Source organism: Camelus ferus, chromosome 3 (assembly GCF_009834535.1).
Source record: "Camelus ferus isolate YT-003-E chromosome 3, BCGSAC_Cfer_1.0, whole genome shotgun sequence".
Classification (NCBI taxonomy): domain Eukaryota; kingdom Metazoa; phylum Chordata; class Mammalia; order Artiodactyla; family Camelidae; genus Camelus; species Camelus ferus.
In genome coordinates, this window is record NC_045698.1 from 92,745,728 (window position 1) to 92,757,953 (window position 12,226).

At 36.0% G+C, this 12,226-nt stretch overlaps 1 protein-coding gene across 3 annotated transcripts in view; it reads right to left on the reverse strand.

Moving 5' to 3' along the window:
- The window catches only part of FSTL4 (follistatin like 4), a 379,618-nt gene that overhangs the window by 339,152 nt on the left and 28,240 nt on the right, over nucleotides 1-12,226 (reverse strand). For all 3 annotated transcript variants that reach the window (XM_032476734.1, XM_032476733.1, XM_032476732.1), the window contains exon 3: nucleotides 2,592-2,625. In XM_032476734.1, the coding sequence (XP_032332625.1) occupies nucleotides 2,592-2,625 (34 nt within the window). The remainder of the gene's footprint in view (nucleotides 1-2,591; nucleotides 2,626-12,226) is intronic.

Consider the following 12,226-nt stretch of genomic DNA (forward strand, 5'->3'; position numbering starts at 1 on the left):
CAAGCTTATTTGAACATGGTACACTTTCATAAATACATCTCCCAGGAATACGTGGATATTCACAGAATTATCCCTGAAATGCCTTTGTAGAACCAAATGACGCAGCGCCTGACTTGTGTATCACCAGAACAGGATCAGAGTGAAGAATATGCACACAAAGAAATTTTGTAGTTTGCATTTACAGAAGAAGTGATTACTGAGCAACTATAGGTCCTGGGCTAAGGCCTTGAGGAATTTGGAGTGAATGAGGGAAGGATCTCTGCTCTCAGGAAATGAATGGCTGACCTAATAGGAACCCTTAACACTCAGATAAGGTGGGGTAAGCAAAACACTTAGGAATGAGTTAGAGGGATGAGGGAGAGGTGGTATTTAACAAAGACGAGAGACAAAAAGCATGCAGGTTGCAGGGACAGTCCAGAAGCAAGAAAGCTGGGCTACAATCTGGGAACCATGATGCCACTGGATCCAAGGCTGGGAGAAGCATGGGGAAAATAAGGCAGAGAGGTCTAAGGCACACAGTATATTCATGTCACCCTAATAATTTCCAATCCAACTGTGATTTAGCCTAGACTCCATTTCCTGGGCCTGGTAAACTGGGCAGAAAAATTCAGTGTTACTTAATTACTCCTCTTTCAGTTCCAGTTCAAGTCAAAGATAAGAAACCAGCCTTAAATGTTTATTACTAGACAATAATATCTTATTTATTTTTGTAGGAATAATAATTTATTGAAATATTCACAGTGCCTCTGCTATTTTTATAGCCATACACTGTTCTGGAGAAGGTGAACAACACTACCACCAAGCCAGTGAATCTGAAACTTGAAAATACTTGGATCCAACCTGCAAGGTCCCACGCTTCCTTCCTTTCTGCCAGGTTACAAGCATTGACATTAAGGCACAGGGCTATTTCAGGAATTCTTAAACATTCAACTTTGACAGAAACAAGCAAGAAAGACATCAGGAAGAAAAAAGTTTATGTGATGTCAAGACAAATTTACCAATACAAACTCAAAGCATACGTTCCAGTCAGCCAGTTGTGAAAGACACTGCTTCGAGAGGAAAGAGGCTTATGGGTGAGTGCAGAACAGCCAGGCTGTGCCTTTTCTCATCCTCAGACACTCATTCTGCTAGGTATTTGGAGCCTCAGGGACATTCAGGCCCTTTTTAAGTCTTTGAACAAAAATAGGTTCTCTCACACCCTAGCGTTACAATGTAGGGACAATTCTAACACAAGGACAGTAAGGTTCCAAAACAGTTAAGTTTATATGTGATTCCATCATGCAAATTAATCCTAAACATTCAGACTCAGGAGTATTGACATGAATAGAACATTATTCTAAACCAAAGTTCATGCCACCCACCCATTGTAAACACAACTTTCAATAAGAAATGTAGCTTCCCTGCCCCACCCACCTTCATCCAATTTCATTTGGTTTTGATATTAAAACAATGAAGTTTACCCTATGGATGCAATTCAGAGGACATTGAGTCCAAAACCAGAGACAAGCAAATGGGAATGAAAACCAGAACGTTCATCCTAGAGCAAGATTATCCAGATCCTTTGTATCCAGGATCCCAGCACCATGGGTACCAGCAAATGATCAGTTGTTAATTCACCAATATCGATAGAATGGAAGGTTTAGGTTGTCAAGTTCTAGAAAAACATTTGGATAACATGGCCATTCTATCTCTTCCACTGTAACGTATGAAGTAAGAACTAACCAGGAGGCAAGGCTTGTTAGATATGGGATTCAATATGGAATTTGCTCACTTTTTAAGATCGGCACTCTTTTTGGAGACAATGCCACAAAGAAGGAGGTATGGTTGAGGCTAAAACCGAAGGCCAGATCCTAGACCAAGAGCTCACTTTGGTTTCTAACTCCATCTTCGTATCGCTTCAATAAAGGAATGATTGGTGGTGATTTCAATAAATCATACAAAAGACACCCTCTTATTAGAGACTAGGTATTACTGAAAGCAGGTAAGGGAAAATTTAATTTCCACTAAAAGATTTCAGCAATTACCACCCATGTATATTTACCTCAGAGACCAAAAAACAAATGTGCTAAAGGAACTACGGCAGGGAAAGTAAAACATCATGGAATTGTTTTCAAAAGGGAAATTTAATTGCTTATTCCTATTTCAGTTTAGCTAAAGTTGTAAAAAATCTAATCAGAAGTATTTTTCACTGTGGCACCTTTTCCCCAATATTGAAATACCTCAAACTATAAACCTTTTTTTTTTTTTTTTTTTTTTACTGTTGATGTTGTTTTCACCAAGTGAAACTAATTACTTTAAACTCGACTCACAAGTGAGGCTTCTCTCAAGAGACTAAACATGCTCATGTAGGAGCCAGTTCCCCCGACCCCACCTCTGACATCTGAAGGTAGAAGACATAATTCTCACAGCAAACCTGGACTCCAATTCCCACAGTCCATAGAGGCAATTGCCAACAAGTCAGTACCCAGAAAAGGCCACATGAAATTTCAAAGAATAGGCTGCCCACAGTCTGAAGTTCATTTTAACTTCAACAAAGCACATCCAAAACGTCAACAATGAGAATGAAATGGGTATAAATGCATCTTCCCTACCTTCTCTTCTTGTGACTTCAAAGCTTCTGGATTCCTGCAAGAAAAGAAAGACTTGGTGTTTTTGATGAATAATTCGTATGTAGAGATACTTGCAAATACCTCATCTCTTGTTAGCCATTTATTTAGAGAAAGGTGAACAACCTCATAAGAACAAGACATTCAGCAATGGTGTGTCTACTAAACTCTCAATATACACACACACATATGTAAATGTAAACCACTTTTTGCTTTGGTGGTTGAAGCAAAAATTATTATTACTCGTGCAGGCTTTAACAAGCAGAGCCAACTCTCATGGTCTTCCTTATGTGGAAACTGGGCTGGTACAATTGTTAAGAAAGAGTTTCTTCCAGGTGGAATTCCCATCCTCTACCTACAACTGCAGGCACTTGTAGGGCCTGGAGAAAACCTAAGTAGACAGGGGCCATAATTATCTGAGCAGCAGCAGGTTCTGATTGTGGTACCAAGGAGAAGACCACTATTGCTCCCATGTGGGTCACTGGCATGATCTGGTGATTGGTTATGCTCCTAAACAACTTCCAAAGGGACCGTTTGGATAGCCAGTTCACGTCACTGGACTAAATTAAGCCCTTGGGTTTTCTTAACTCAATCCCAACAAAGTGTTTCAGAAATTACACAGGTAAATGGAGTCCCTACATTGATGATATTCACAGTTGAACAGAAGGGCACAGAGCAAACACAAATTACTGAGAAATAAAGGGGTGATTTTTGCCTTGATAAATACCAGGTCATCCACATTCAAATTAAAGAACCTTTGAAAATAGCACTGAAGACTGGGAAGGCTTTCAGAAAAGAATAAGGGAAGGAGGGTGCAACAGGAAGAGAGAATGACTTGAGAAAAGGCAGGGTGAGGCAAGAGTACAGGGCATGCTCAGAATGCAGGGAAAGGCCCAGTGAGAAATAGTGGGTCAGGGGGTGGGTGGGGGGTGGAAAGGCTGGAAACATACTGGGGTTTCTTAACTAATAAAAATATCTACAGTCCATTATAAATGACCAGTTTAAGATAAAAAGTCTAACATGGAGAATAAGCTGAGTGAAGAAGAGAAGCTCAAACAGCAATCTTGGGCCAACTCCTCACCACTGCCACCAGGAAGACTGCTCAGCCCCAGCATTTTTTACACTAATGACATTGTCTTTCACACCTTAGCACTCTCGCCTGATGTTCTTAGAGCCAGGAAGGGTTGGGGGCAATATTAGAGAGAAAAATGAGGAGGCACTGAAAAGAATGTCCTACCCAAATGACACTTTCTGACTGCCATCTGAGTCAAAAGCCCAAGTGGAGACCAGTGGAAGATACATGCTCTCGACCAGCAGCCCCTCAGCACAGCACAATTAACCAAACAAGCTTCTGGAATGCTGGTTGCTCAAGGGGCACGCATCAGATCCAGGTTCAAAAGAGAGAGCTTGGAGAGTGGTTATTGCAATGAGAGACGTGAAAGCCATGAAGCACATCACGCACAGAGTAAACTGAGCTCCTTCCACACTGCTCCTCAGCTCCCTGCTCCAGGGGCTGGCACCCCCTTTCCTGGAAGCAACTATTATTTGTGGAACAGAGAATTGACTGCGACAGTTCTAGAAAAAAACTTCATGGGAGTTTTATTTTAATTACACAAAATTTATAAATTAACTTAGGGTAAGTCCACATCCATATCCTGTTGTATCTTCTTATCCAACAACATGGTATTTTTAATAATTTGTTCAAGTCTACTCTTATTTCTTTCAAGAGTATTTTATAGTTTTCCCATATATATTTTCAATATTTATTACTTATCTTTTTTTCTCATAAGTGGAATTTATTTTTTCATTACACTTTTTAAATTGAAGTACAGTTGATTTACAATGTTGTGTTAGTTTCCGGTGTACAGCATAGTGATTCAGTTATATATAGATATATATTCCTTTTCATATTCTTTTTCATTATAGGTTATCACAAGATATTGAATATAGTTCTCTGTGCTGTACAGCAAGACCTTGTTGTTTATATATCTTATATATAGTAGTTAGCATCTGCAAAACTGCTTTTATTTGTATATATGACAGCAATTGATTTTCATATATTGATTTTATAACAAACCACTTGACTAAATTTCTTATTGTTTGTAGTAGTTTTCCCATCGATTCTTTTGGGGTTTCCATTTGTATATTTATATAATTTGCAAATAGCAATGATTTTCTTTCTTTCTTCCAGTTTCTACATCTATAGTTGCTTTCTCTAGTCTTATTGTTTTAGCTAATTCATCAACCTAATCCAAGTGTTGTGGACATAGTGGGCATCCAGTCTTATTTCCAATTTTAAGAAGAAAATCTTTAGTGTTCAATTAAGTAAAATACTGGCTTTGGGCCCAAAGTATGTTTATTGTATTAATAAAACCTATGCATATTTTATTGAGTTTTTAAAATAAATGTGTGTTCTAGCTTGTCCTCTTACTTGTTTATTTATTGGCTGTTTCCCTCCACTGGAATGTGAGTTGGGATGCTGCCAGTATCTTTTTCACTCTTGCATCCTCAGTATTATTTATAATAGGGCAGATGCTCAATACATATTTGTTGAATAAAAAGAAAACAAATGTGTGTTGAATTTTATCAAATACTTTTTCTGCATTTATGGAGGTGATCGTACAATGTTTTTTTTCCTTAGCTCTAGTAATTTGATGGCTTATCTAGTAGATTTTGTAGTATTCAACTATCCCTGTATTTCTAGAATAAGCTTTTCTTAATCATGATGCATTTTTAAAATATGCTGTCGGATTCTATTTGCTGTGATTTTAAATATGTTGTATTAATATTCATAAATGGGATTGGTCTATAATTTTTAGGTGTCAGTTTTCTCAGTTTCAGGAATTAAAATTATACCAGTTTTATCTAATGGCTCTGGAAATTTTCCTTTTATGATACACTGAAATCGTTTAAATAAAAGTGGGATTATCTGATCTTTAAAGTTTCTGCAACTTCATTTCTCAGATATATATAAAAAGCCAAGTAAGTAGAGCATCAGAGGTTAAAATTTGTTCAAGTGCTCACATTTTAGTCAACGGCCAGCTGAGATTCAAATTCTAAAGTCAAATTCCGAAATCATGCATGTAACAACATTTCACCTTTACTTAATTCATAGTGTAAAAATTAGATAAGTTAGACTTCTGCTTCAGGTTATGAAAGAATAGCTTATATTAGACCAATCCTTCTGTTAAGAACAACCATAAAATTGGATAAATAACCAAAAAAGTTTCTGAAGGCATATGAGAGCAACAAAAGTGGACAGAACTTAGCCAATATTTGGAGAGAAGAAAAGGCTACTGAGGTGAGCCCCATATTTACTGCAGATTTTCCCTTTGGGAAATTTGTGGTTTTGCAGAGAAGTCAAATAGAAAGTACTGTTCTGGAGCTTAAAGAAGTCTCACTGAATTGGGAGAGACCTAAGTTGGGACTACAGAGGCAGCCAGACCTTAAAGATCTACAATCCTAGAAAAGGCTATCAGAAAGAAGTGAGCCCAATATTCTGCACATAGCTTCCCCTTCAGTCAAATTATTATGCTTGAGCTGAACATATAAAGAGTAAAATGTTGAGAAATAAGCAAAACATTAATCTCAAACAAGACAAAAAACTAAGCATGGATTTTGACAGTATCATGGTGCTAGGAAGACAAAAATTAAGCTTTCAAAGAAAGAATGGTCCTGGTAAATGCAGCTGACTTCAGTTAAGATCACATATTCTCTAAGAATTTCTGTTCTTGAGTAGATCAAGATGATCTGCCAGCATGCTCTATCTAACAAAGAAAAGTAAATCCTCCCTGAAAGACAATAAAGTTATCCACAGGCTTTACAATTTTTCATATTTTGACCAAAAACAAATAGACTGCCAGTTATTCTCCAACAACAACAACAAAAAAAGGGTTTATTCAGGATCAGCAGAGAGTTGAAATTCAGGGTGTGCAACCATGATGAGCCATGTGCAAGTCCCTACATAGCAAGGGAAAGAAAACTCTTTTATAGAGGAGAAAAGGAAATTGGGAGGGCCATAATAACAGAGTATTTGGCTTTTCATTTGCTGAGTTGTTGCCAGAAATAAACAGAGTCTTCTTCCTTTTGGGTTCTGCTATCATCACAAGATGTGAGAGCACCCCATTCTGGTCTCCTGGATCTTTTTAACTGAGGTTTCTGTTTATGATTTTTTTTTTTACACAATATATAATGTCCAGCATCCAATCCAAAATTACTAAGCATAGTACGAAATGGGTCAAATGACTAAAATCCTATAAAATAGACATTAGAAACTGATCCACAGGTTATCTACATTTTAGAATTATCAGACACAAGCTCTAGAATAATTACGACCAATATGTTCAGGAAAATAGAATTTTTCCTGAATTTCACCATAAAACTTGAATCTATTAAAATAAGAATCCAATGGCAATTCTAGAACTGAAAATTTAATAACTTAAAGAATCCAACAGATGAATTTAATATAAAATTAAACACAGTTAAGGAAAGGAATAATAAAATAGAAGTTAGGCCATTAGAAAACAACCAGAATGAAAATCTAAAAAGAAAAATTAAGAATAAAAATCACAAAAATCAACCAAACCAAAAGCTGGTTTTTTGAAAAAGTAAATAAAATCGACAAACCTCTGGCCAAACTCACAAAGAAGAAAAAAGAGAGAGCACAAATTAGCAAAATAAGAAAGGAAAATGGAGAAATTACAACAAACAAAATAGAAATACAGAATATCATATGAGAATATTATGAAAAACTATATGGAACCAAACTGGATAACCTAGAGGAGATGGACAAGTTTCTGGAAACATACTGTCCACCAAAACTGAATCAAGAAGAATCTGAACACTTGAACAATCTGATCACTAGAAAGGAAATAGAAATAGCAATTAAAAACCTCCCTACAAATAAAAGTCCAGGACCGGACGGCTTCACTGGGGAATTCTACCAAACATACAAAGAAGAACTCATAACAGTCCTTCTCAAACTCTTCCAGATGATTGAAAAGGAGGGAATACTCCCAAACTCATTCTATGAAGCCACCATCACCCTGATACCAAAACCAGGCAAAGACACTACAAAAAAAGAGAATTATAGGCCAATATCACTAATGAACATAGACGCCAAAATCCTCACCAAAATTTTAGCAAATAGAATCCAACAACACATAAAAAAGATTATACATCATGACCAAGTGGGGTTCATCCCAGGGACACAAGGCTGGTTCAACATACGCAAATCAATCAATGTAATACATCACATCAACAAGACAAAGGACAAAAACCACATGATCATCTCAATCGATGCAGAAAAAGCATTTGATAAAATTCAACACCCATTTATGATAAAAACTCTCGCCAAAGTGGGTATAGAGGGAACATATCTCAACATAATAAAAGCTATATATGACAAACCTACAGCCAGCATAGTACTCAATGGTGAAAAACTCAAAAGCTTCCCACTAAAATCTGGGACAAGACAAGGATGCCCACTATCACCACTCCTATTCAACATAGTCCTGGAAGTCCTAGCCACAGCAGTCAGGCAAGAGAAAGAAATAAAAGGGATCCAAATTGGAAAAGAAGAGGTAAAAGTGTCATTATATGCTGATGACATGTTACTATATATAGAAAACCCTAAAAGGTCCACACAAAAGCTACTAGAGCTGATTGAAGAATTCAGCAAGGTAGCAGGTTACAAAATTAACGTTCAAAAATCAGTTGCATTTCTTTACATTAACAATAAATCAACAGAAGAAGAAAGTAAAGAAACAATCCCCTTTAAAATAGCACCCAAAGTAATAAAATATCTGGGAATAAATCTAACCAAGGAGGTGAAAGAATTATACACAGAAAACTATAAACCATTGATGAAGGAAATTAAAGAAGACTTTAAAAATTGGAAAGATATTCCATGCTCTTGGATTGGAAGAATCAATATTGTTAAAATGGTCACACTGCCCAAGGCAATCTACAGATTTAATGCAATCCCTATCCAATTACCCGGGACATATTTCACAGAACTAGAAAAAATCATAATAAAATTCATATGGAACCATCAAAGACCTAGAATTGCCAAAGCATTACTGAAGAGAAAGAAAGAGGCTGGAGGAATAACTCTCCCAGACTTCAGACAATACTATAGAGCTACAGTCATCAAGACAGCATGGTATTGGTACCAAAACAGACATATAGACCAATGGAACAGAATAGAGAGCCCAGAAATGAACCCACAAACTTTTGGTCAACTCATCTTCGACAAAGGAGGCAAGAATATACAATGGAATAAAGACAGTCTCTTCAGCAAATGGTGTTGGGAAAACTGGACAGCAGCATGTAAAACAATGAAGCTAGAACACTCCCTTACACCATATACAAAAATCAACTCAAAATGGATTAAAGACTTAAACATAAGACAAGATACAATAAACCTCCTAGAGGAAAACATAGGCAAAACATTATCTGACATACATTTCAAAAATTTTCTCCTAGAAGAAATAAAAGCAAGAATAAACAAATGGGACCTAATGAAACTTACAAGCTTCTGCACAGCAAAGGAAACCAGAAGTAAAACAAGAAGAAAACTTACGGAATGGGAGAAAATTTTTGCAAGTGAAACCGACAAAGGCTTGATCTCCAGAATATATAAGCAGCTCATACGACTCAATAAGAAAAAAATAAACAACCCAATCCAAAAATGGGCAGAAGACCTAAACAAGCAATTCTCCAAGGAAGACATACAAATGATCAAAAAGCACATGAAAAAATGCTCAATATCACTAATTATCAGAGAAATGCAAATCAAAACTACAATGAGGTATCACCTCACACCAGTCAGAATGGCCGTCATTCAAAAATCCACAAATGACAAATGCTGGAGAGGCTGTGGAGAAAGGGGAACCCTCCTACACTGCTGGTGAGAATGCAGTTTGGTGCAGCCACTATGGAAAACAGTGTGGAGATTCCTCAAAAGACTAGGAATAGACTTACCATATGACCCAGGAATCCCACTCCTGGGCTTGTATCCAGAAGGAAATCTACTTCAGGATGACACCTGCACCCCAATGTTCATAGCAGCACTATTTACAATAGCCAAGACATGGAAACAGCCTAAATGTCCATCAACAGGTGACTGCATAAAGAAGATGTGGTATATTTATACAATGGAATACTACTCAGCCATAAAAACCGACAACATAATGCCATTTGCAGCAACATGGATGTTCCTGGAGAATGTCATTCTAAATGAAGTAAGCCAGAAAGAGAAAGAAAAATACCATATGAGATTGCTCATATGTGGAATCTAAAAAACAAGAACAAAAACAAACAACAAAACGTAAATACAGGACAGAAATAGACTCACAGACAGAGAATACAGACTTGTGGTTACCAGGGGGGTGGAGGGTGGGAAGGGATAGACTGGGATTTCAAAATTGTAGAATAGATAAACAAGATTACACTGTATAGCACAGGGAAATATACACAAAATGTTATAACTCACAGAGAAAAAAAATGTGACAATGAGTGTGTATATTTCTATGAATGACTGAAAAATTGTGCTGAACACTGGAATTTGACACAACATTGTAAAATGATTATAAATCAATAAAAAATGTTAAAAAAAAAAAAAAGAATAAAAATCACAGTTGAGTGTGAGAGACATTATGAGATAGGGTAAAAAGTTCTAAGCATGTAACTGAAGTTTTAGAGTGAAAGGAAATTAGGCAGAATTAATATATGAAGAGATACGGTTGAAAATTTTCCAAAATTGACAAAAGAAATCAAGTCAGAGATTTACGAATCTCTACAAACCCTTAACATGATGAATACAAAGAAAACTATCACTAGGTACTCATAGAAATATAGTTGAATAGTCAAAGACAAAAAGATAAAAAGAAAATCTTTCAAATAGCCAGAAGGTAGGTGGTAGAGGTGGAGTGGGCATATTACTTATAAAGGAGTAACAATAACATTAACAGCTGACTTTTCAGGAGAAAATAATGGAACCAGAAGACAATGGAAGAATGTCTTCAAAATTCTGAAAAAGTCAGAATTCTATACCCACTGAAAATATGGGTATTCATAAGGTAAAAATAAAGATATATCTAGACAGACAAAAACTGAGAGAATATACTGCCAGCAGATTAATACTAAGAGCAATATAAAGGGGACTTTGAACAGAAGGAAAAATTTTCAGATGAATGCATTATTATGCAAGAAGGAATAAAGAGCACCAGAAAGGGTTAAGAAATGAATAATGTTGCCTGCTTAACACAACAACAATAATGCCCTCTATGGTAATAATATTTATAGAACTAAAATATGTGACAACACAAAAGGTCAGGAGGTCAAATGGAATTTAAGTATTATAATCCTATTACTGTCCAAAAAATGGTAAACGTAGTGCTATAAAGTCAAAAGAGTGGGATTACAAGAAACTAATCCAAAAGAAGACAAGAAAGAGTAGGAAGAAAAAAAAAAGAAGAGAGAATAATATGTTAAAGTCTAGTTAAAATAAAAGTGGACTAAATAATCCAGCTAAGGTACAAAGACTGAAACAATAGGTAAAACAAAATCCAATTACATGCTGCTTATCAGCAACACAAAGGCTGAAGGTAAAAAGATAAACCATACTAACTCCAACCAGGAGAAAGTTGGTGTAGATCAAGTCAACTCTAATGCAAGAATTACTAGTAAGTGACAAAGAGGGAGGCTTCATAATGATGAAAGGACAATTTAACAAGAATAGCAACTCTAAACTTGGACACACCTAACTGCAATAGCCTAAGCATATACAAAATCAAAACTAGAAGAACTGAAAGAAGAAATCCACAGTGACAAATTCACAATAATGACTAAAGAATTTAAGAAACCTCTGTCACTAAATGATAGAATAGAGGCAAAAACCAGTACAGATATAGAATACTTGGCCCTTGTGATTAACAACCTTCACCTAGCTGATGTACGTATCAAACACCATACCAACAATGCTTACCACACATGCACGTGTCCATTCAGCCTTTTTGAAAACTGACCATATTTTGAGCCACCAGGAAGTTTTAACCAGTTTCAAATTATTTAAAGAATATAGACAACATATATAGTTTGGGGACTATAGTGAAATTAAATTAGAAATAAGTAATGGAAGAAATGGAGAAAAATTGCCAGTTGACTCTGAGATTTAGAAGTATATTGCATAATTTCCAAAGAGAAAAATCACAAAGGAAGTAAGAAGACACAAAGGAAATCTGAATGACAGCTGAATTACAGCATTTAAAAAATTGTGAGATGTGGTTAAAGCAGTGCTTAGAGTAAAATTGTAGTCTTAAAGGCCTATGTTAGAAAAAAATAAGCACTAGAAATTGATGACCTAAGCATCTATCTCTAAAAGCTAGAAAAGGCCAAATTAAATCCACAAAAAGTAGAAGGGAAAAATGCAATAGGAGCAGAATCAATGAACTAGAGGAAAGTAATTATACCGTTAAAAAATAAAGCAAAAAAGCTAGTTCCTTGAAAAGATTAATAAAATTGATCCTTAAGAAGGCAGATCAAGAAAAAAAAAAAGAGAAAGTATACAGAATTTGAAGTCAAGCAAGAAGTCACATGTATCCAGTTTTGGGGTTAAT